This window comes from Orbicella faveolata, unplaced genomic scaffold, assembly GCF_042242905.1.
Source record: "Orbicella faveolata isolate gen_17 unplaced genomic scaffold, um_ofav_v1 contig_26, whole genome shotgun sequence".
NCBI classification, from domain to species: Eukaryota; Metazoa; Cnidaria; class Anthozoa; order Scleractinia; family Merulinidae; genus Orbicella; species Orbicella faveolata.
Window position 1 is genome coordinate 20,026,179 of NW_028301554.1, and position 24,938 is coordinate 20,051,116.

The 24,938-nt window shown below is 38.2% G+C and overlaps 1 protein-coding gene across 6 annotated transcripts in view; it reads right to left on the bottom strand.

Moving 5' to 3' along the window:
* Nucleotides 1-510: 510 nt before the first annotated feature.
* LOC110066829 (neuronal acetylcholine receptor subunit alpha-10-like) overlaps nucleotides 511-24,938 on the bottom strand; it is a 29,744-nt gene continuing 5,316 nt past the window's right edge. Inside the window, exons 1-7 of one of the 6 annotated variants that reach the window (XM_089295325.1) lie at nucleotides 21,401-21,528; nucleotides 20,664-20,750; nucleotides 9,102-9,211; nucleotides 5,380-5,519; nucleotides 4,041-4,085; nucleotides 3,479-3,588; nucleotides 511-3,058 (exon numbers count right to left, since the gene is read on the bottom strand). In XM_089295325.1, coding sequence (XP_089151451.1) covers nucleotides 1,945-3,058; nucleotides 3,479-3,588; nucleotides 4,041-4,085; nucleotides 5,380-5,519; nucleotides 9,102-9,177 — 1,485 coding nt within the window. In that variant the 5' untranslated portion in view covers nucleotides 9,178-9,211; nucleotides 20,664-20,750; nucleotides 21,401-21,528 and the 3' untranslated portion in view covers nucleotides 511-1,944. Of the gene's footprint in view, nucleotides 3,059-3,478; nucleotides 3,589-4,040; nucleotides 4,086-5,379; nucleotides 5,520-9,101; nucleotides 9,212-12,749; nucleotides 13,110-20,663; nucleotides 20,751-21,400; nucleotides 21,529-22,843; nucleotides 23,027-23,152; nucleotides 23,485-24,938 lie in introns of those variants that run through there. The other 5 variants (XM_089295324.1, XM_089295326.1, XM_020774078.2 and 2 more) reach the window with 5 other exon arrangements.

Below are 24,938 nucleotides of genomic sequence, written 5' to 3' on the forward strand. Positions count from 1 at the left end.
TTTCTACGGTTTTAAACAATTACGTTTCAATTAATTAAATCCCATTTACTGTTGTCGCAAAAGGGCGCTAGAGGTCTTTTTATACCATACAGACGAAACACCGTCACGCACCCCTATCTCGAGTGTTATTTACGTCTAAATTCATGTCTCCCTTTTAATTTGTTACTTAAAAATATCATTAGGTTTGTGCTGATTTTACATGTGGTACACTGACATTAAATCTTCAAATATTTTTTTTCCTGATTTTGCTCTAAGGGTAAAGAAGGGATAGACTGTAGAGACACCCTGCTTCATTGGATTTCTGGTCTGTTCGGCCATAATTATTTTTATTTCTTTTCACTGTAGATTAGGACCTTTCTGGTCCCCTTTCGACATTTTTGGGAGAAAAGTAAAGTGGTCCCTGCAATGGCCGCCCAACATAAGGTAAGTTTCGCCTTTTGGCGCTTTTGTGTAATCCTTTGACTTATAGTATCAATATTTAAGTCAAATATCAGGAGTTCAGAGGAAATGTCGCATTACATGCTTTTATTATTTGGTTACCTCCTTGATACCTCCTTGAGGAGGCAAGATGAACTAGATCCGACCCTTGGCAGAAGGGGCCATCTTGCGCGCTGTGTCCCGCCAGAAAAATGGCGTTCTTTGTTTCATGTAATAAATCCTTTATTGACTAAGCTTGTTCAGTTAAGATGGCTAGACATTGGCTTCGTATTTTTTTTCCCTAAAGACGTAAACAAGTACTTGGCCAATGTCCTTCTCATTACTTGACTTCGTCAATGACCCGTGTATATCTCCATTGTCAAGCAGTCAGCGAGCAACCAATAGCTAATATTACGATGTGTATCTGCTGAGGCGGTACATTAGAATGCCCTTTGCGAAATGAAGCGAAATGGCACAACATCACGCCAATCATTTACAGTTAATACATCGAAAAAGAAACGTCTTTATAAATGATTGGCTAGACGGATTAAGAGATGTTATAAGGCTGCTTGAGGGTGAAAATTGGACTATTTAGGACATTTAAAGTAATTTTATTTACTATTTGATATTCAATTCTATTAAAAATATGGCATGTGAGCCATTAATTTTGAATCTCGTCGTTATTATTATTATTATTATTATTATTAACTCGTTTGTAAAGACTGATCTCAGATTTAGTGTATAAGCGGTATATAGCAGACTTAACAGAAAAGTCTAAAAGTCTAACTGTAATGTAAGCATTGCAAAACGGTTTCACGTTTTCCCATTTAGCTGTTGTAATCTACTGGCCAATCTCATCACGCCGCATTCTCTGGATGTTCGCATGCAGTTGATGGTCTCCAACACACGGTAAAGCAACGCCTTTCCTTCGAGACTAACGTGGACTGACCTCTTTGGTAACTAAGATCATCTAACACATACTAAATATCCTATCGAGGACATCCTTGTCTTATAAAAATTTCTGGCAGGTTTAATAAAGATTATATTTATCGAGAAAAACGTAATCCTCGTTGTAACATTGTGGCTAAAATCACAAAAGTACCACACGTTACCTATTGATATAAAGTGGTTCAAATATGCAATAATTTGCATGCATATATTAGCTTTTTCCATTTTTTACCTTTAACCCACACATGTTGCATTTCTTTTGGTCTTAATTTTCCCATTTGGACTCCTGCCTTGATGCTGGCTACGATACTCCCGAAGGTTGAGTCACCGAGCCTTGAGAGGCTACTTATTATTACTCGCTCACTTTCTCTTTCTTTTTCTGTGATAGGGTTGACGCCCTTCCACTTCGGAGACCAAACTGCCCTTATTCAGCGTCTAGAAGTTACGCTCTTTCTCTGTCACCTTTCCTTAATAAATCTCATTACTTGATTTTCTTACTTATAAAATGGAAGCCGTGCGGTTCTAGCATTTTGTCTTGTTTGCCTAGCTGTAGCATGTCTCTGGCTTTAAACGCTTGGATTATGGAATCGTGAAGTAAAATATTGTGGTTGATATGACAAATGCCAGGGCCAGGGCCCAAAAGAAAAACGTGTCGAGCACTCGCGCAGCGAAATGCCAGTCGTTCCTGTTGAATTCGTTTGCTTTGACGTCTGTCAAGTGGTCAATGATGGCCCGCAAATTAAATGATATGTCTTCTAGTTTGTCTAATGAAGGGCACTTTAAAGTGTCTGACTGCCTAGAAATTCCTGAACTTATGTCGGTGATTTCGTCCCCCTGCCTCTCCATTTCCATTTTACAGTTGTTCTCCTTGGGGTAGCTGCCGAACAGCTTGCTTACGTATTGGTAAGGTCTGCTACGTCGGAAATGGTTTTCCTTTGTTCGCTCGAGGTGCTGCTTACAAAGGTGCCGATCCCGTTTACCTGCCGGCACAGGTTGCATCATGAGGACTGGAGCGAGTATCCGGTATGTGACGTAGCGATAGAACGCTGGCATGGGTCTGGCGGGATCTTTATGGTAAATCCTCACAACAAAACACGTGATCAACAGCGAAAACGAAACCTCGCACATAACTGTGAACGCGTACTTGACAATCAGCGGAATGACTTCCGAGGTACGAGGGACATTTTCAGTGAATACTAGCATGAACACCGTCAAACCCAAGAGAATTGTTATGACCAGGGAAATCCTCTCGCCTGACTCTGGTGGTAGGTTAAACGAGAAGACAGTTAGCACCGCTAGTACAACGCACGGCAAAATCAAATTAGTCAAGTAGAACAGGACTTTGCGACGAACATGAATGGTGTACGTGACGTCAATATAGGGGTCTGGGCAGCAGCTGTACTTAACGACATTCCGCGCGGAAGGTACAGCGATTAATTCCCATTCACCGCTAACCGTGTACTTGCTCAGATCCGCGGTCGGCGCTTTATTCGAGAGATTCAAATGAGTTCCGGTGTATGTCCAGGAACCAAAGATAAGCGGGCATTTTTGTTCATCAAATGGAAAGTGGGTGATGTCAATTTTGCAAATGCTTTTTATCTCAGTTGGCGCGTACCAGGAGTGTCTTCCGTTGGATTCTATGACAACCTTTGTGTCGAAGTTGTATATTGCTCCCGTTTGTCCAATACCAATACTAAGGAAAGAAACAAGCAGATTATTTGAAATGGAAATATGTAAAGTTTTCGGATTCTGTCGCACACAAACAGGTTTAAAACTAGAACAGCTGGAATTGCATCTAAATACAGTCGAACTTGACAACGACACACTATATCAAGCCAAGTCGTTTACAAGAAGTTTGACCAGTGGGAGTATTGCTAGAGAAAGTTGGGATCTTTCATATTTTTAAGAAGGCTTGACAAAACTGTTGCACGAAGAGAGAAAAGAGAACCGATAGGGAAAGCGGAAGCAGAAGGATTGTGCATTGTAAAACTTCACAAGGGTGTCACATTGACCAAACTTTGACTTCTGTCTGGCCAAAAGGAATGTAAATGGCATGCAAATGGTTTCAGTAAGAATCTTATTGGCTAAAAGTGAAATAAGGTTATGAACTCACTTGTTGTACAAGACAAGATCTGGCTTCCAGACCGACTTGGGATCCACGTTGATGACCTTTATGCCGTTGTAATTTTCAGGTTTCCACGAAAGAAAAGGATTATCCCATTTCTGAAATATTAAGAAAACAAAAGGTTACCATTAGTTAGTGCGCTTTTATAAAGAATAGTGCGTAGTATGTACAAATTTCATCAAGATTTGTCTGTGAAATAACCATTTTTGGCAGCAATATGAATGATAATTTGTTCAAAATGATATGAATGATGAATTGGTGTATTTTTACTGTGACGTCATTTGACTGCAACAACTGGAGTCGGAGCTCCTGCCCCTATATTCTCTGGGAGGAATGGAGACGACTGGAGAGAGCGGCGGAAATGAGCCTTGCCAGGGTCTTCCGGTCTTCCCTTTTCACAAAGCAGAAAAGTACGACTTTCCTGTAGTATAGTCCTGGGACTTCCTGTGACGAACACCTCATCAGACTGGCAAAGGCAGTCTTCACTTAAAATAAGCTTCTTTCTTGATAACCTTTATATATTTTATTCAATTTATTGAAGGTGTCTTACCTGTCGAATCCATATCTTGCTTGACAAAATTTGATCCTTGCCATCCTGTGAATTATGCAATTTCATTTGTAACACATTCTCAAAATGTCCACTTTTCACTGCTTTTGTTTTACCAATGTAAATGTTAATTCTCCTAAGTGTTCTCCGGATAGTACTTATTCTTCTAGGTAGGAGAATTAATCGCTTATCGCGACAATGTTAGTGATCATTTTTCCATACTCTATGCAATAGTTCGTTACAGTTCCTTGCACAGGACATCTTTCCTTCAGAACATCTAGTGCTTTGTATGGTTCTGATCATAAATTCCGTCAGACGAGTATTACGTGGACGTTGCGTTTTTTTGCTGCCGATATACTGATTTACAGCTATACTGTCCTGACAACACCTCTTAGTTTTATATACCCAACGCAATAAATCGTGTAATGCTATAGATATCCATGTTTGATATCGTGCAAGATGAGAAATACGAAAGGAACCAATTTTACTTCCCTCATCACTGTATCCGTGTGATTTCCTATAGCTGTTGAATTTGATACATGCACAGTCAAGTCCTGTTTCAGCGCCATCTTATTATGTGATTTTGAGATAAGAGAGTCATTTATTGCCATTGCGGTGACCGCGTTAGTGGGATATTTTGGAAAAGCTCGGCCTGAGGTTCGAACGTTATCAATCATTTGTCAACTACAAAGCAAACTTTTAAATAATTACAAGAACAAAACGGTAGCAATGGGAACAAAACATGTTAAATTTGTAACTTTGCATTAAAATTACATTGTGCCATGAGATGGCCAACCTTTCTCTTACTTCATCAACAGTGTACACAATCATTTGTGAAAAATGAAGGCAAATGGCGTACTCAGGTTTGCATTCAAGATTATGCCTATGTTTGTTCGACTATATGTGAAGTAGAATATGTTCCGTGTTCTTATTAATACACGTGCTGATAAATTAATCATCACGCTTCCATTATTCCTTGTAGATATTTCCCACAATGAAACCACTACGCATTGCATTTTAAAACATAATTGATATTGTTTTTTTTTTTTACCTGTTCTATAGCTTTGTTTTAGCACATTATATGAATGCCATTATGATCATTGCATAAATATATATTGACAATCTCTTTTTCAAGCTTTTAAAACCCCCAGTTGGGGGCAAAGTATTCGACAGTCACTGACTTCAGGGCCATTCTTTGATAACAATAACAAATTCCTGTTCATGTGCATGTATCAAAGAAAGCTTGTTCATTTGGTTAAAAGCCTACTTTGGTCGAGTGGTTACTTTTTAAAATAGCGCTGTAAAACCTAATGTACAAAGATTTTTGTTTAAAATCTCCTACCAATTCAACCAGCTGGCTAAAGGCTATGTCTAACTCAACATCCACTGCTTTGCTTTTGTTGAAAACTGGGCGGGAGTCCTTGTTGTAGTCCTTGAATAGGTCTCGCATCAGTCGGTGCTCAAAATCGTCGACATGGCTTCCTAGATATCAAATTTTATAATAAGTCAATATGAGGTTTGTACAATGCAGCTTGAGTCATTAATAAGCCGTAAGTTTTATGAAATCATAATCCCAGTTATAAAGAAGCGGCGTCTGTCCTGTTGTGCTTTTACGTAATCAAATGGGTGGGTGCACAATGATCTCACGAAATATGAATGCACAGTGTTGAGATCACGAAAGATTGATCCACTAAAAATTTCACGTGCTTACAAGAGTTAAAGTAAATCAAAGAAATACAATCTGAAGTAGACTGGCAGCTTTACAGACAAACGTTTATAGATGTATTATGAATGCCAATAATCAAGTCAATAGCTAATGTCAGTATTTTAAGACCTCGTGCTGTTTTGTTGCCTCGTTCTTCAAGATTTACGTAATTGTGAATGCGTTACTCAAGCAGCGATGATACACACAGACCACACTAGCAAGTGAGACAGGTGCACATAAACATGTCAACATTCATAACCTGCCACTGGATAACAACATATTTGATTGTATAATAGTCCAGTTACAATTACAAGGTTGATCGTTCCACTTGAAGCTAAGTGCTCATGAAATATATCCTACTATCGGCTTTCGAATGCGTTCTTGCGAATCCCATGAAACAAGGAATCTGTCGTTTATTTAGCTCGATGGCTCTCTGCATACTCGTTAAATTTTAAGACGATAATGTATCGAGCTGATTATTTCTGACGAATGATGAGTGAATACTCGTGGAAATTAACTCGAGCGATGTTGACAAACGTTCGTAAACAAATGTTTCCTGATAGGAGCACACGTCTGGGAGGTAGCTTTAGGTACCCTTTGTTCTCAGGTTTAGAAAGTTTCAAGAGTAGAGCAACGTGACATTCAGCGCTGTTTTCAAAGGAGAGATAGCTTAAAGAGAACCTAACAAAAGCAAGTGTGTAGTTAGACGTGAAATAACCCAGGGTTAAGAATTCAGAAAAAGGTAGCCATGAACTGACCACCATCATAACTTGGTTTTGTAAAGAACTTTCAAACCGCCACCTAAGAGGTGATAAAAATCTCGTGTTTGCTGCTATGTCCAGCTTCCCATTTAGAACAATTCCAAAAAGATGGAGGTTTTCTTAAAAAAAAGCAGACTGGATGCTTAAGGTATCAGTATAACCCATTTGACCATCCGCGCGCGGTCCGCTCTAGCGTTCGTGGCTTTAACAAAAACCCATATAAACCGTATATTTACTGGAAGCTTAATAACTACAGATTATGACCTGACCTGTTTAAAACGGTAAAAATTTACCGTGTTTCGAAAATGTGAATATATTTACAAAACTTCACGAACCCATAAATCAAGGTATACGCCCGCTAAATTTAGGTCGGAGAAAACGATTAACATGGCATCCGTTTCTTCACACATCGACCTCAAAAACCGTGTCTCAGATTTTTGGCACATGCGTTTGTTATTATTTTACAAGAGGATAAAGTTAGAAAAAGGAAAAAAATAGGACTGCCCGCGAAAAAAAGGCATAACTTTTTAATGAAAAGAGTAATCAGAATTCGCAGACACGGTTTTGTCGGCGTTCGTTCTGACAACATTCTCTCCGAATTTCAGCCAATTTGGTCCAGGGGCTGCCGACCTGGAACTCGAAATGCACGTACAACTCGCCTATTTTTTACTTTCGAGAAACAGAGAAAAAATAAAATTCGGCGGCATCCAAGTGTTATGAGATTATCACACCAAGGGAGACACCGCAGAGGAATCAACTTTCTGTATAACAATAGGACTGTGACAGTTAACATGGAACAGGTACAAATTTCCGCGACGGCGCGCGGTAAATTATTCACCAGTGAATAAACCGCTTTTTCATGTGTGAAGTCAGAATTCCAAAGTTAGTAAACGTGAAATTATCTTTTGATTTACTATATTAGCGTTCGAAATTTTACGTATCGGTTGACTAATCTTCAAAATTATGACCATGTCACCGTTAACATGCCGAAGGCGCGTAGAAGGTTCCCGAGAGAATGCAAGCGCACAAAGGGAAACGTTGGAGAGGACGCCGTAAACGGGACTACATCGACTGATGTTGATGCAAAGGCAAAGATACTGGAAGAAATGACAATAGCTGGGTAAGAAAAAAAAAATGTTGCACTGCTGATTCTAATTTTGTACAATCGATCTGCCTTTCAATTTCGTCCACTTCTCTTCGTCAATCTCCTCTGCTTCGACAGTTTCTTGCAACAGTATTTTAGCGCGGCTTGCGCTCATTTCGGCTTTCTCGCTGGCTTCGTGATCGCGATCGTTGTCGCGTTCATCCAGCAATTTTTCTTGATTGTAAAACGAACCCTTTGCCGCTTTCCGCTAATTTAGCGGCCCACTCTTTGTTGAAAGTGTTTTTCGCCTTCTTTGGCCTTCCTTTAACCGATGAAAACAGGCAAGATCGCTCTGTCTTCTTCGAAGACATCCGGCACTGATTATGGCGCGCGAATCGTGTGTCAACTCAGCATGATCTTGATGTCACGTGACTTCTTGCCTCGATAATTAATTCATTTGACAGAACTTGTCAACTCTCAATTAAGTAATTAATATGCAACACAATCTTTCTCGCGCAATAACTAGCGGCAGATATAAGATTTTTTCGTGGAGTTTTTTTTATCTTAAAGATTACTTTAAGATTTATCCAACCGCTTAAAAAAGTAAAATTATGCAAAATTGCAAATTTTCCCCTTACTGATACCTTAACAAACCACCTGCACTAAAAGAAAATTAGTTTTAGATTATTCCTTGCGGTGAATAATCATGCGTGGTTGTTAATTTTAGGTGTAGCAAAAAATAATGATAGTCTTGGAATGCTTCTGAAATTTCAAAGTGGGAGTCTCAATTTTCTGGAAATGTTCAAAACAATTTCTAGTTGGTTGGCGTCGCATTAATGCTAGAATGTGTGTTCGTAAAAGTCATATTTCGAACTTCGTCGTTGTACAGAATCTAAACAGTAGGTTTACGAAATAATAATTTCTCTAACTGACTACCTAAAAAATTGAATTCAAAAATTTCTAAACTCATCGTGACTTGGGCCGGCACATGATACAAGATTAAGTGTAAACACCACAAACCAGCATGAGTGTAAACAATCTCCAACGGGGACCTTTTAAGTCATAATGAACCGAAGTAGAAGTCAAGCTATTCAGGTTTTTAAGGAACAACTTTAAAGCTCTGCTGCTGTTCTTTCCCCTGGCCATGTGAATTGCTTGCATCAGAAGAAATTTCACAGATATAGCAGTTTCCTCGAGCCTTACCACACTGTTTGGTAGGCTTGGTAATTGCGGTTGCTTAACTTTCGTCTTTCTTTAGAAGAAGTGATTGATATAACGAGATGAGCAGTCTTTCAATCAAAATCAAATACACTAATCTTGCCATGATACATTATTTGGCACTGTCTTCGTCTGCATCAGGGTTCGTTTCAGGCGTTCAGATGTTGAACGTTTATAACGGATTAAATTGAAAATAAACGTAAACATCCGTAGTGCATAAACAGAGGGACAATACCGAGCTGCCTATTCTCTGTAGTGTAGAAAACGAAGTGGCATAACAAAAAGAGTTTGTTTACCTTGAGCGAAGCCACTGTCAAAGACCTGCACGATGATAAGAACTCCAAGATAAAGTCTTCTGAAGTTGAGTTCCATTCCTCAGCCACTGTCAAATTCTTTTCAGAGCCAGCTGCAAATAAGCGAACGCGTTAAAGTTTAATTACAAGGGCACGTTAGAAACTGTCATGCGTGGTTGGCCAAGCGCTTTAGGCAACGAGAATTAGTTGAATCAATGTCACAAGAATTTCTCGGTAAAGAATTTGCTCACAAACCATATCATATCATGCCATGAAGATACCTTGCCTTCAGTTACTTATTTTTTTCCAAACGTTTTTTTTATTTGGTAACTTGCAATCTCCTCCCAGTGTAGATTGCGTTAAAAAGCGTGTGGTAATTGACAAGGAGGGAACTGAATTTTCGACGGTTCGCTTTATTCTAATAAAGGAAGGCGTGAAAATGAGTTACAACCACCGTTATTAACGTTGCTAGATGATGGGTTACCGAAAGATGTGATCTTCGGCTGAAGAAGTCAAAACATTGAAGCGAACTTATCGAGAATTCCGCTTAATTTTAGAGATTAAAATCTGCAAATTTTATCACAGCTAGCGCTGCGCAGGTTTGTATTTGCCCATGAATGTAAAGTGTTGCTCTAAATTGTCCTTTGAAGTGGTGACTATACAAGACTAATCTTTTCACATATACTAGTTAATTCCACGGCGTTGAAAATAGCACGGACCATTCGGTGAGGTGGAATACAGTTTACTCTGTGCTGCAGCCTGATTCGCTGAATTAATTGTAAATAACAAAGATTTCATGAGTTAAGCCTGGTTAAAGCGAGAATGCATATTGGTCTCGGAGGTAGTATTGGTCGAGAAGCTAGCAAGAGCACAATTAAACAGTGCGTTTGTCAATTATAAAGCCGCCGAAAATAGTCTTTGTTCGCGAAAGTTGTTCTCAACGGCGTTCCCGGCTTTTATTTCTTGGCTGTTTACATGGATTGCGGAACATTGGCGAACATTCACGAAAATAGTAGCATAAATCATGCAAAGGTTCAGCTTACCAGAATCACTCTGAGCAACTTTTGCGGCAAGATTTGATAGTGTTATCAGTTTCAGCCTTTTTTTAAACGAACCCTGAAAGCTTTCAGCATGTTAAAAGTGAAACGCCCTTAAACTTTCCCTTTTGTTTATAGCAATTGTTGCTATTGTTGTTAATGGAATTATAAAGTTCTTGTTCAGACAATAAATCCTGCATTTTTGGAGGATTACATTGTGACATCTTTTAAATTGCGGTGAAGCAATTCATGAATGAATTAATTTGATCTCGTTTGATCTCGTTTGGTGACGCAGCTTAGACGTACACAAGAAGGAACATTATTCATGGTACTATTGTACAAAGTAGAGATCTTATAAAACTCATTAAGGCCCGCTTAGACCGACAATTTTTCCTTAATATGATCTGAAAATCGCCCATAAAACTGCCGACGATTTAGTGACAAATGAGATGCTGGTGGTTTACAGTGTTTCGAACAAGTGATTCGAATAGCCTTTATGCGTAATGGCATCAGACTAGCTAAAATCACCACCAAGCCTCGGTTTGAGCGTGCAAATTTTAGATTTTATCGTGAACTAATTCCCAAAGCAGCAATGATGAAAAGAATACCCACGTGAAAACAACACGAAGAAAACGAAGGTTTGAGAAAATGTCGAGCAAACGAGGCTTGGGGGTGAATTTTGAGCATGTTACGTAATCGCACAAAAAACCTATTTTTTTAAATCGCGTTCCTGTAAACTAGCCTGCAAAGAGACAATTAGATTTGTTACATGAAAAAAATGAAAAGTCCAAGGTGTGAAAAGGTGACTGAAGTTACCGCTAGTTGAAAGCTCAATCAGTATTTCAAACAATTTTGCGCTGTTAACATTTTGCTCCACTAAAAATTCGTTTTGAATATATATCCTTAGAAATTTCGACGAGTGAAAAAATCTAGTCTGAACACAATTCATGACTATTTTGCCGGCAACCACACAACCCACCTGACGTGCAGCAACGTAAACTCTTGGAACTAAATGATAGCTGTTAATCTATAAGCCTTTGTGATAGGCCGCTCAGTGCATATTTGAGGATTTTTACATTGTGTTTCATATTTTTCGTTTGACGCTCTTCGTTTTCGTCATACAGTAGAGCAGGAAGGACTTGCGACGCCATTTGTGTTTGATATGATCTAGTGCATATTTTATCTATGAAAGTTTCAGGAATGGGGTAGAAATTTCGGGTTAATAAAAGAACAGAACCTACCTGTTTTGAATTTTATCTGAGCAATACAACGAGGAAAGAACAAAATAACAAAAACACACACTAAAAGGAATTAAATCTCGTCACGAAATATCTTCTGAGTTAAGTTGTGCTAAAGAGAATCAAAAGTCGTCTGGACTGTTTTTACTCCGCAATTGAAAAAATACACCCTAAGCAATAATCACGTTTGCAACATCCTTTGTTTGCCTTCAGTTAGCCTAAGTCGTAGGAAAGTTTGTAATAAAACCGACAAAGAAATGTCAAAATCCTTATTTTGCTCACTATCTACTTGGCAAACAAACAACATGAGCTAAAAGAAAAGTAATTAATAGTCAATTTTGTGTTGTGTCTGAGGCCTTCCTGTACTGACATAGCTGAAAATGATCTTGCCTAGCTTAACACGTCTTACACCGTTTACCTTTGTAAATACTTCGCAGAAATGACTGTTCAAAGCACCTTCCTCAACCGTCTTACTGGGCAAATATCTCTTCTTTAGATTAAGTGTCGTCTTTCTTTTCGCGCCTCGAAGGCACATCTTATTTTAAAGCCCGAGCAGCAATTTGCACCTGGATGTATTGCTGCTCGGATATTCATCCCACACATTAGCAAATACTTTAACACTCGACTTGCCGAAAAAGATCTACAGCTACCTCTTTTACTCAAAGACAAGTTTGGTTTAGTGGCATTGAACGAGCTGAAAACGAAAAATAAAGATACCTGTCCATGGATGGTAGCATTTCATGAAATAATTTCAGAAATTTGGAATTTTTCAAAGATGTATTTGTTACTATTGAAATTGTCCGACGAATTCAGATTATACGAAATTAACACAAATACTCTGACTTTTCCATATTGTGCTAATCTAATTGCGCCAAATTTTGGCGACAACATTTCGGTGAAAACGGGCATTCAAGTCTTCTTTCGTTTGGTGGGACCTAGAAATACTACTAAAGAATAAAACTGAGAGTCAACAAGCTGATTTGTATCACGTATTTCTAATATGTTGGTTGTTCCGCTGGCACTGATAAAATTGTAGCTTCAACATTGGTTTAGTTTATCGAATGTTCCCCCGCCTTTGTTACCGCACGCTGTTCATTCGCATCTCTTTGTACTAACTGAACTTGAACACCACGGCAATTTCAGCGCGAGCATTGTAAATTATTGTTTTCATCCGAAGGGCTGAAAAGCGTTTATTTTGACTGAAGTTTTTCTTAAATTTTAGTTTTTTAGGTAATGTGGAGTCGGTCGAATTTTGTTATTGTTCCCTTCCAAAGTGATGCGATGGGGAAAGCTACTGAAAAAAAGTTGAAGCGCATTCCTGTTGGGAAATTGTAAAAATCACTTTAAACAACAAACCAAATTGCCGATATACTAACCTTCTGGCTGGGATTATTCTGATCTGGTATAAACACTCAGTATTCAGCTTTCCGCTCTCCAGCTTATTCAAGTGCCTTAATTAATTATACGAGGAAAACCAGAAGTGAACTGCAGGATTTCAATCCGTCAGGTTGAAGTATCATTGAGCAAAGAGTACAATCCTGACTAAAGAGGAATCATCTTTACAATGAATCGTGATTCTCCATTCGACAGTTACGAATGTGCAAATGCCTGTATGTGTGCCAGGGGACTTAACATTAAGTGGAACATGTGAAAATGCTAATAATCGGTTACTAGGGCTATTTTGCACATTTGGTGAAAACCACCCGTGTAATAAATAAAAACTGTCAGTTGAACTTTGAATTAATCGATCTAACATCTATCTTGTCAAAATACTGTTGGCCGGAATCACGTATCTTGCAGTAGAAAGGTCTCGAAAGTTTGCTCTAATATGGCTACTACTATCTCAATGATCCTGATACAATTTTTGCAACCTAATTGCAAAAATATCAAAAATGAAAAAAGATACCCGATAAGCTATAGGGTATTGTACGTGTTGGACGTAAACATCGTTAAGATAAGGGAGAATATTGGAAATCAGTTTTCGAAAAGTCACTTGAGCACTGAATTGGGAATTTGCAATGCTGGTATAGGTTTGCTTTTGGCAAATCAAAATTCGAAAGGAAATTCTTATGCATTATGGAACTTGTTTGTTATTTCTTTTCATATCCCGGCAGTGGTATTGTACGGATATTGTATAATGTTTGGTAGATTGAATTTATGGCAATTATTCCTTGAAATAACTTAATATTTTGTTTACACTGATTATTCATTAAAACACGCAATAGATAAACAACATGCAAATATCGGTGGTTTTGAAATCGAAACTGGGTTATTACACTCTCAAAACATCCAAAAAGCTTCGTTTGGCGCTAAACGAAACTACAAAAGACATCACTCTGTCACGAGAAATTACAGATGAATAGTATGCCAAACTGAAATTGAACTTACAATAGCATCATTCCAGTTCAATATTTTTCCTAGAATTACTGTGAATATGGAAATTGCAAAATGAAACGTCTAATCATTCAATAATTGTTATATCCCGGGAGTTCTCATTTTCTGTGGCAATTGTGTTTAAAACATACATAAAGCTGTTTCGTTAATATAGAATTCGTAATAATTCTGACGAGGACTTTTCTCAAGAAATGCGTGTTTCCAAGCAAATGGCATACGATGCACTATACGCACGAAATAATACATGTTGAAATATTTTACCATTGAAAAAATAAAATATTTACTCAAGTTTGAATCATGATGCTGTGGATTACGAAGTCACATGTGAATAGTAAAATCTTGGAACAACTTTAGTGAAGGTAAATGTTTGTCGATGAAAACACAAATCCGATTAACGCCGTTTCAGTATCAGCCGAAAGTACATCTTAAGAGGAATATACATGACAAAATTGCAGGTTATATGTTTTCTTCCTTTTCCCCTGTTTAGTCTTCGTTGGTATTTCTGGTTACGGAAGTTGTACGTACTTTTTAATGGATTTTGGTACAAGCAGAGAGACCACGGATAGTATAATTGATATCTATGACAGTACTTCAGAAATAACTTTAATTCACCAATTATTAATAATTATATGTAATATATCGCTTTTGCAACTGTTCTTGTTAGAAGAGTTCACCTTACTGTGAACAACAAAAAAAAGAAAACACAAAACAGATTTTGAAAAGCGAGAGATACTAGCACATTCTTTAGATTTAAAGTCCTGGGGCTGAATTTACGAAGCTCTCCTAGATTAAGGTGCATCCTAAACATTCTTTTTTAACAAAAGTATCTTCATTCGAACAATACTTACGAGACATCTTAATCTAAAAGGCCCTCGTGAGTCTGGACTCTGATGTCAAAATATTAATTATCATAAAAGGTTTTCTTGCATTTCGTATGATAATATTTACACAAAGTTGACTTAGTGCTGTCATTATTTCCACTTCTGTTTCTCTAAAGTACCTTAGTTGCCTTGGAAACAGACACATTACTGCCACTGACTGACACTAGCTCCTACAGGATGAAGTTCATTCGTTGTTTTTAAAAGAACACTGCAAGGCAAGCGAACGCTCCTCGGTCACTATGAGCGCGATTGAATTAACCCCTATGTGGAGGTTATATCGAAAGTATTCTGAGTTGGCGTGGACTTTGAAGAAAAGAAGTGAATTTAGACTACGATAGATGAAAGCCTCTGATTATTCAACTCTACATTTTTGCCGTGATGTTGAGGACACGAATTGTTTTTAACTTATTCCTTGCATTACTTTCGGTACTAGTTGGACGAATTCGCCTGTCGATGTTTTAATATGTTCGCGTTATTTCCCCTTGTCCTCCGGCCCTGTCGGCTGGTTGGCTTAGAAACTGAGACCAGTATCATATCCTGCAAGGTGAAGCTCATTTTTTGATAAAAGAGCATTGGGGGTTGTGCGATGAACGTAGCAATTATGTAGTCGTACGCGTTGGCACCAGCTTGGGTGGCGGATCTTTGGCCAGATAAAATAGAGTTTAGTTAGAAACTAAATACAGTATCTCTATATAGGTCATTTGTCTCTGTAAAATAACGTTTGAAAAACAGTCAGCTATCTGTCACTACATCCCTGTCATTTCTACAAGTGCAGTCGGTACACCATCTTTGCTTTCAGAGCGATATAACAATATGATCAACCCTCAATATTGCATAACTTTATGTTCGCAAACCCGCTGTTGTCGGTAATTCTCAGTGTGCGTGATTGTTAACGAGTGTTTACGAGAAATCAGTCACTGATTCATCTACGTACTGAGGAGATAAGGAAATTGAGTGAATTTTCCATGTTTCTGTTAAACGTTCTAGAGTTTTCCGCTTTCATCGAGGAGAAATGGATGATTGAGAGGTCAAAACCTGAAATACCGGATTCATAAAATCTAAATAGTCTGTCAATCTGTAGTCTTCCTTAGCGAGATGCCATGTAGGGCGCCTGCGCAAATGACACCAACATTGCAAGCACGGGCTTCTTGTGCACGCGGCGTGTGTTGCTGATGTATGTCGTGATTTCAAGTGTGGTAGCTGCATTTGAGCTTCATTTCACATTTTGAAACGGTTAAACTCAGACATAGGGGTCACATTTTTATCGACTTATAGTTGGCTATCGCGATTCATTAAGACGGAAAAAATTATACCACTGAAAGAATCCGACTGATAAGTAATGTTCTTAGAAAACTTTGCTTTGCGTGCTAACACATTCTTTACGATTATTGTCTACGAAGCTAATCGGATTGCGAGTTTGCCGACACTCGTAGTTTTGGGTGATGCAAATAATTACAATATAATGGACAACCTGCTATTAACGTGCGGCAATTTAGCTCGAAAATCTATTGGCGTGATTCATCAAACACCATAAAACTTCGATCATACCATACAATTTACCTTTGTTCATGTCGTCCGCTGTAGACACAAACAGGTGTGTCTGGCAACTTTTTAACATTGTAAACGAGAAACTGTCTGAAAACGTTTAAAATATCGCTTCATTTCCGAAAACACTTTATATTATAATTATGTCAGGTTTATCTTATCTGTCAGCTGGACACAACAAAAAGATTATTGGTCGTCGCAGTAATGTTTCACAAACAGGTCCTCTGCGTTGGTTATTATGAATTTATATTTTATAGCTATTTTGTCCTTGTATTGCCTTATTGTGAAGATGTTTGATAAACAAATGTCCAAAACACCAGATTTGATCAACATGATCCGTGCTTGTGGCTTCTCGTTTAAAATTTCATCAGGAATGATTCCTGAATTTTGTGCTGAGTCTGGTTTTGAAGTCAATTTGATCATGTACGGCAGAATATTTTACCACAGCGCTAAATGAGGACTTAAAATACAGCTGCATGACAAGAAAACAAAATGGTGGTAAACCGTGTGCTAAACAGGAGTAATATTAGCAAGTTGTTTCTAAAACAAAGCTATACGAGAAATTTTCGTCACCCAAAAGAGAAAGTCCATCATGGAAATACTTACATTGTAACAGTGAAAAATGACCGACATCGAGCTAGCCGGGGGAAACCAATAACAAGCAATCAAGTGAATTTAGAACTTCGCCATTTGTATATGAACATACCAACTGGGGTGAAAAAATAGCGCAAGGCAAACTTAGACTGATTGTTTTTACCTGATTGGTCGAGAACAAAACATCTTAGCTCTGATTCGTTGTAGAAGCTTACTTTTAACCACTGTAAAAGCTCGAAGGATTAAAATCCGTACTTTGCGACGGTCACATTTCGAAGTATACCACTATGAAGGAACAGCAACAGAACTCGTTTTACATCTACAGTTGTTATCATTGAAATAAATTATACAATCGAGATTTTTTCATATCTCGTCTTTGTAGAAACTGAAACAGCTACATAGAAAAACGTCTAACAAGTCCTACCAGATGTGCGCCTCAGCAAGCTATCTGGTTTGTAGCCTCCTGCGATTTATACGGCTTTCTGATATTTTATTCGCAAGCAAACATCTGGAGATGAAGAAATGATGGCAGTTTCGCTGAGGCTAATGGCAGATTCCGTAGTCTCGTTTTGTTTGTATCGACTTGTACGAGGTATTCAAAGGAAAGCTTATTACAGTTGAAATTTGATGCCTTACTTTTAATTTCGGTAATAAAGATTATACTTGATGGACATCAACAGGTAAAAGGTTTTCGTAATGGGCGTTGTGGCAAATGTTTATGTGGTGAAATGCCCACAAAGGGATCGTTGAGGTCAAAATTGAATTTATGGTGGCATCTGGAGAGCCCTTGAAATATATATATATCGCGCTACTATGTTTAAGTGCTATGTTCTATCGTGGCGAGTACAATTAACTTCAGTAGTTCGCTGCTTCTACTGGCAATGATTCAACAGTTGATTCATGCTTTTAGCTGTGCATCATCTAGTTAGCTAAAGTCGCTCTTGGCAGCCCCTCGAGCAACTCTTTTACTTCTTATGTGTTCTCCAAACTTCCTTCGTGCATCGTAACTAGATGATGCACGCAAGAACATCAATCGTTAATCAGATCAGGTATTTTTGCCGACTAATTTGCAATATTAATTGTCCTGAAGGTAAAAAGCTTGCCTTAGGGCAAATCATCTAAGTGCAGCTACGTCGATGATGATGAATAAATACAAATAGTTTTGTGCTTTACATTTTCAGCCAGGCCCTTTACTAGAAGCCTCCATGACTGATTTGCAGCAATATTCAATAAAAGACTCTGTGAATCCACAGCTTCCTTTCCTTTACCAGCTAAGTGTGCAGTTAGGGATTATGGAGATAAATGGTTCATCTGGCTGCAAAGTTGTAAGTGACCCTTTAGTTGTTTGAAACATCTGAAAGGTGGAAATTTTTTTATATTTTGAAGCGTATACCGCTCATTGCAAAATATTTTTCACGAAGTCGATGCTGATATTCCTTTCATCCTGTCCGCTGTCATATCTCGTCAAGCGTTTGTTATTTACAAATATAAGGTCGCAATTACCATTATTTATAACCACAAAGAATGTTTTTGTGTGGTTCCAGAATGTATTATATATAGAATGTGCATGTCTTTATAGTTACCCTTAAAGAGAAAATTTGGGATTTCTAAACGGGAAGTTCAGGTTTACGCGTTTTCAGCTGACGAAATCACTTGGAATGATCTTTAAGTTTCAACTTCTCTGTAGAGTTTGTTTACTATGAGACCCTGAATCCACGCTAAGCATTGACATTTTAAAGTCGCATCGATCTGGCCAATTTTTTGTTGGCAATTTTAAAATCGTAGCCGTGCATTCGAAGAGCGAACTTAACACTCTTTTATGTATTGCAAGATGGCACGAAAGAGACAAAACCTGTAAACTTGACAAGCTTTAAAAATGTCTTTGAGATGCCCTGATGTAAGTGTCTGACTTTACACCAGATTCAGTTCACTGAGTTTTGTCAGTTATTTTGTGCCCATTCGATATGAGATATTGAACATTGTGCTGCATTATTTCGCAATTCCATCGGCGTAAAGGTCGTACCTCTGATAGAAATGCTCTTAACTAATTGAATATCATTGATAATACCCGTTCAAAGCTTATTAAAACAGGTTAAAGACAGTTTATTGAAGCGTGGTTAAAATTGGTTTGTGTATATTATAAAGTTCCATAAACCATTTATTAACATCAATGTTGAAAAATAAGTGTAAGCTTATTATAGCCTGAGAATAATTAAGATGATTACCGCAGAACATTCGAGCAATAATGGCAAAAATGAATTTACCAAAAAAATCTCATAGCGTGGTAATATTTTGATTAAGGGTAAGAAGAACTTGTCGAGAGTTAAGCTCTCAAACTGACCCCGCAAAAGAAAATTGAACTTGAAGTTATCCATATTTCAATTAAAACGGACGTTTTGCGTTAGTGGAAAACACAATAACACAGGCATTAAGCATTCTCACCAGATTTGACATTAACTTTCTCGAGAATGCTTGAGAATTTAATCGCGGGGTCACCTAAATGAATGAATTACTGTGAGTCTGAGATGTTTTAAATAGTATTCAAAAAGTTACCGAGCTATGAGTAGATTTTAAGTAAATAATTTTTGCACTTATTGCTCGCACTTTGAACTGACGGAATCCGTGTTAATGTGTCCGTGATTTTCAATTTTGCAAACTCAATACACATGGCTTAAAATTGGAAAAATGTCACTAATCGGTGTGATATAAATTCAACGAATCTAGAATATTAATTAGTAAATTACAACAGCAAAACGAATGAGTAAAATTTTGGTCTTACTTTTCTTCAGCGCCGTTTTGATGTTGTAATTCAGTTATTAACATGCTAGCTTCGTTGTATTTTTATCACCGATTAGCGGTTTTACAACAAGTCGAGACATGTTGCAAGTGATTTCATAGCTCGGTATGTATAGAGCTATAACATCAGAATCATTATAGGCTAATTTAAGGGCTCAAATAGTTCTTCAGACTTTTTCTGCAATTGTTCAGGCTGCGGCTCTCTGTTCATTTTCAGCTCACAAATAGGATTTCATAGGCATTTTAGACAAACAAGTTCAGATGTGCAATGGGGTGGTTTCAGCATATGCATGAGGGGTTATAAGGTTAAAGCAAATGAAAGAAGACTTAAGGAATTAAAACAATGCCTTGTAGAACAATCCAATAAAAACAACGGATGTGTTACTTACCTATCTGTCATTTGCGTAATCGGAATTGGTCGATTAAAGTCGGAATTGCGTAATCGGAATTGGTCAATTAAACTAAAAGCTGTTGAATGGAGAGACTTTTGATAATTTTGTACCAACATTCCTCTCGGCCCACGAAGTGACGTGCGCCTCGCCGCTGCATTATTGGAAAAGCAGATATCCCCTCTTCATAACAAATGAAAGGTCTTTTGTTAGCAAAACAGTACGGCAGGAAACCGTTAGTAAATGTTTACTTAACCCTTAAATATCGATCGGTAACTCAAGACGAGTAGCGATGTCTGGATCCTTTCATTGTGTCTACAGTAAACTCCGATAACCCGAGAATTTGTTGCGCTTCAATTACTCTGTTATACGTTGGTCGGTTTATGTTACGTTTCCATCGGTGAAGCAAGCGTAAGATATACAAATTGCAAGAATTTGAGCGTTTTAATTGTTTTGAACTTTCTTAAACCATTCTTGTTGGACCACCTGTGTTTGTTGAAAAGTAGATTTCTCATTACCTAGTACGTTTGCGTATCATTCAAAAGCAGACGTTTAATCAACAACAAATTAAAACGTGACCTGAAACCTACAATGATTAATTCAGTAAAACGAAGAGCACTGAATGAAGCGCTAGCGAACCTGGTGTTAATCATGCCTATTTTTCAGTTCTACGTAAATACCGGTCTCTAACCTTTTATCTCTGCGTCGGAAGGAATCGCTTGTTCATGCTACCTGACGCAAAACAACTCAAGTTTTCAACGTTAACCTTACAGCAAACCTAAAAACAAAAAGTTTAATCACCCAGAAAAAGAGACTAGTTTATAAAATAGACAAAGGTGCTATGTATTTAAACCAGACTCCATTTTGGCTTATGGTCAAGCAATTATCCGATCAACACGGTAGCGGCTTATGGTTAGTGTGATAAAGGTTCCGTTTCTTATGGTTTCCGAATGTATCCTTATGAAGTTATTCTGTTTGAATTTAAAAAAAAAAAACGGCGTCAATGTAGTATTTCTAAGCGAGAGAATGTCTGGGAATCATGGGCTAGATCGCGTGGGCAATATAATGACTTGGCTCAATTATCCGAGTGAGTATACATGATGTTGAGTTTCGTCAAACCCTCTCGTGATGTAAAAAAAATGCAGGTCAACGGAGCATCCCGGAATGAAAGATGTCTGATTGTAATCGAATGTTCTCTATGATGATCTCAGTGAGTCACACATCCCTAAGAAAGCCCGGCGTTAAAAAGGAACAACCTAGACGATAGTTTATCAAGGCTTTCTCGCGCTAAACGCCCCGTCTGCCAAGCAGAAGGGGAAGATGAATCAAGCTATTCTGAGAGAAGAGTTTCCGAGATTGTTGTTTAAGCTGTGGTTTTTCATGTGATAATGTTCTAAAGAGCATTGTAATAATTCTCAGCTGACTTACTGTGCTGGTTATTGGTCCGATAACACTACTGCACGGTCCTTGCTCTCTTTTAATTGTCTGCTGGCTTTTTAGTATCTGTCGCGCTGCAGCCGTTTTTTCGCCGTCGGCGTGAATTATATACTGTGCCAAATATGGGAGTAGCTATCGGATGATGTCATCACATCTCCCAAAATGCCATTCAATCAGAAAAGCCAGAGACGGTATGAATGGACGCGATGAATCGTAAAACTTATTACCTACGTAGACCCGTTTTATCGTTACTTTATTTAGTTTGTTTTGTTTGTCATTTTCGCCACTACTAAATATGTATTACGACATCCACCATTATACAATATTGTAATTTCACTTTTATAATTTAGTAACATCTAAACATGAAGAAGGCTGGTCTGGCCAGCCGAAATATTGTTTTAAATATACGACGTTGTGTCAGCCCTGCGGTAGTCTTTGATTTCTCATCGTTTTACTTTTCAAGTTTGACCGATTAGATCTTCTGTGAGATCCAACGTTCAATCAAGCAGGATCTTCGTTCACGGCTTTGCAGCTTATTTAGTTCAAAATGTTGTCACCGCTTGCGTTTCTTGGCAACCACTCCAAGTGCGTAATTAGCTCATGTTAAGCGGATTTTTAAGATACTTACGCAAAAATCCTTACGATTTCCGTAGCTTGAAGTGACTAGGAGTTTTGTTTCCCTCTTACCCCCCCCCCCTCCCGCAGAAGGCTGCAAGTCCATCGAAGAGACCTCCCCCCACCCCAGCTCTTTTTTCACATTTCTCTAACAGTTCACCCGTAGCCATCTTTACTCCTTTGTGAAGAGTGGCAGAGTGAGAGAACATAACACAAAGATCCCGGCCAGGGTTGTAGCGAAGATCGCTTGTTCAAGTGTTCAGCTCACTTAACATTGAGCTACCACATAAAGTTTTTGCCAATATAATGAAAGAAGGCGACATCATCACTGTATTTGAGGTCAGTCGGTACCCTATTTTGCAAATTTGAAAGGCATGCAATTTAGTCGTGTTTGTGCGAGGTTGGAGACAAATAATTCTGTAATTTATCAGCACGACGTTGGAAGCTGAATGCCCATTTACTGTAAGCTTGCCTTAAAAATTAGCGTTCGTTACCACCCAGCAACGTGGGAACTCGTATTTTTGGCAAGTTAAAATACGTTGTTAGAATTGCACCATCCGTGTTACACTAGTGAGTCGTAGTGATTTACGAGCAGAAGTATTTAAAATGGTTGCCAGGCTGCTTAATAATGTTTATCTTGCTTGTTTAAAAAAGGAAAAACGCAAAAATAATGCGTGGGATGGATTGCTCTTAAAATAAAAACATATCAATTTTGTTTTGCAAAGATCTTGCCTATTTGGTGTGGTTGATAACACTAGAAACGTTCAGGGCTTTAACCGACAAATTTGAACTTACACCTAAAGATTCCGGTATACCTACCCCACACGCTGACCACTGTTGAACTCCATTTACAATACAAAGTTGAAACTCGACAACGTCTTAAAGACAGATTTACATCAAACTGACATTCACTTGACAAATCTCTAAAACCCAGTTACGGTATTCGAACATTTTCTTTCTTATCGTAACCATTCCAGCACTGATAAGTAGCTAAGTCCACTCGTGTGCCTCAATACGTGACTCACCTCATGGCCACAAAGCAAGAGAATTTAGATAAAACACGAACTCTTGAACCTTATGGCATGAACAAACGTGATGAAATTTAATCTATATGTACCTAGCTCTTACCTTGTACGACATTTCCTTCGTATTTTGCATTGCGAGATTCTTCGTTCACATGTATGTTTGAAGTTTTACTCTGGTCTTTCCACTCGAAGTATTATAAAGAAATACAGTATCCGTCCTATGAGCCTTGGCTTTTCTTAATTTCAGCTTCCCTTAACCATCCCACTTCCTTGGCAGATCCTGGCACTTCCTCACTTCAGATTGCTATTGCGCAATCTTGCCTAATATTACAGATTTCCTCTACTTTCTTCCATCTTATAGTTGTTGTTTTTCTCCCCGTTCCTGTTCCCTTCCCTCCCAGTTCCCTCCCCCTTCCCCTTCGGTTCCCTTCCTTCGCCCTCCTCCCCTTCGTAACTGTAAACTTTTTAAACCAGGCGAGCGAATTCCCGCCGATCAGTGCGAACTCGGAAGAGTAGATTAGAACAATTCCAGCTTTAATTTCTGTATTCTATTTCATGGCCTTGGAGTGCCGTACTATAAACAATGAAAAGAATTCAGACAACAGCCGTTATATTGAGGATCTCCTTGACAGCTACCTTCCGGGACGTTATCTAAGATCTGCAGAAAAAAATTTACTCGCCGTGCCTGGTTTCAAACTAAATAGTTATGGCCGCCGTGCTTTCTCTGTTGCTGCGCCGTTGCTTTGGAACAGTCTTCCACAACATGTTAGGGATGCAGAATCGCTAGACATTTAAAAGAGGGCTGAAAACAGTTTTTTTCAAGCGTGCCTTTTTAAATTGAAAATTTTATTGTAGTTATTTATTTTAATCAATCTTCTAGCTTTTTACTTCTTTTCGTAATATGAATTTTTAACCTTGTAAATAGCGCCTTTGGACCCTTGGAAAAGGGCGCTTTAGAAATGTCATCATCATCATCATCATCATCATTATTATTATTATTATTATTATTATTATTATTGTAAAGCTTAGCTCTAGTTTTTGTCACAATAAACACATTTCTATTATTTTTTAATATTATTATTATTATTATTATTATTATTATTATTATAAAAACATGCCTGAGCTCATCCCGCCTTGTCGAGAGGAAGAACAAGCAAATCTGAATTTTACAATAAACTTACCTACAACCTTGGCTGACAAACAAAAGAATTTCCTTTTAAAATGTTACATAAACAAACATTTAGTGATTAACGTCTTGTCGGGAAAGTAACTCCAAAAAAATCATTTCTTAATGACCCACATGACCTATAGCCCTGGGTGGGTAAGCATTTGAGATCTAGATGTTTAAAAGAAATTCGCATTTCATCTCCAATGAAAGTCGAAATTCAGTGGAAACTTACACTTTGCCCTTCAGCTCAACGAGAATTACGTATCAGTTGTCTGAAATTTCACCAGCAAGCTCTCCCTGCTGTGAACAAAATGATCAATTGTAGGATGAGAGGATTCAAAACTGATGCGAAACAGTTGTTTGAAGTATGCGGTTGATATTTGAGTCGCGATCGGGAAAGAAGAAGGCGAATTCTGGAAGAGCGTTCGTGAAGATAAAGATTTTTGATGGTTTAGTTCTGGTCCGCAATACAAAACCGAATAGCTAAACGTAAGAGACCCTAGACAGAATGTCTATACTTGTTGTTATCTTGGTTTGTTATCGCAAGTTTTTTGAGTTCAACGTGCGTTTACGTTATTAAAATCCATGACCAAACGCGAGATTAACATGTCAGAACCCTTGACTTGGCGTTGTTATTATGTGAAGTCCATGAAAACAGCTGTTTCGAGAAAGACTGTCCTTCAAGAGCGTTAAAGCGTAGGCGACAATACCGAAAGGTATT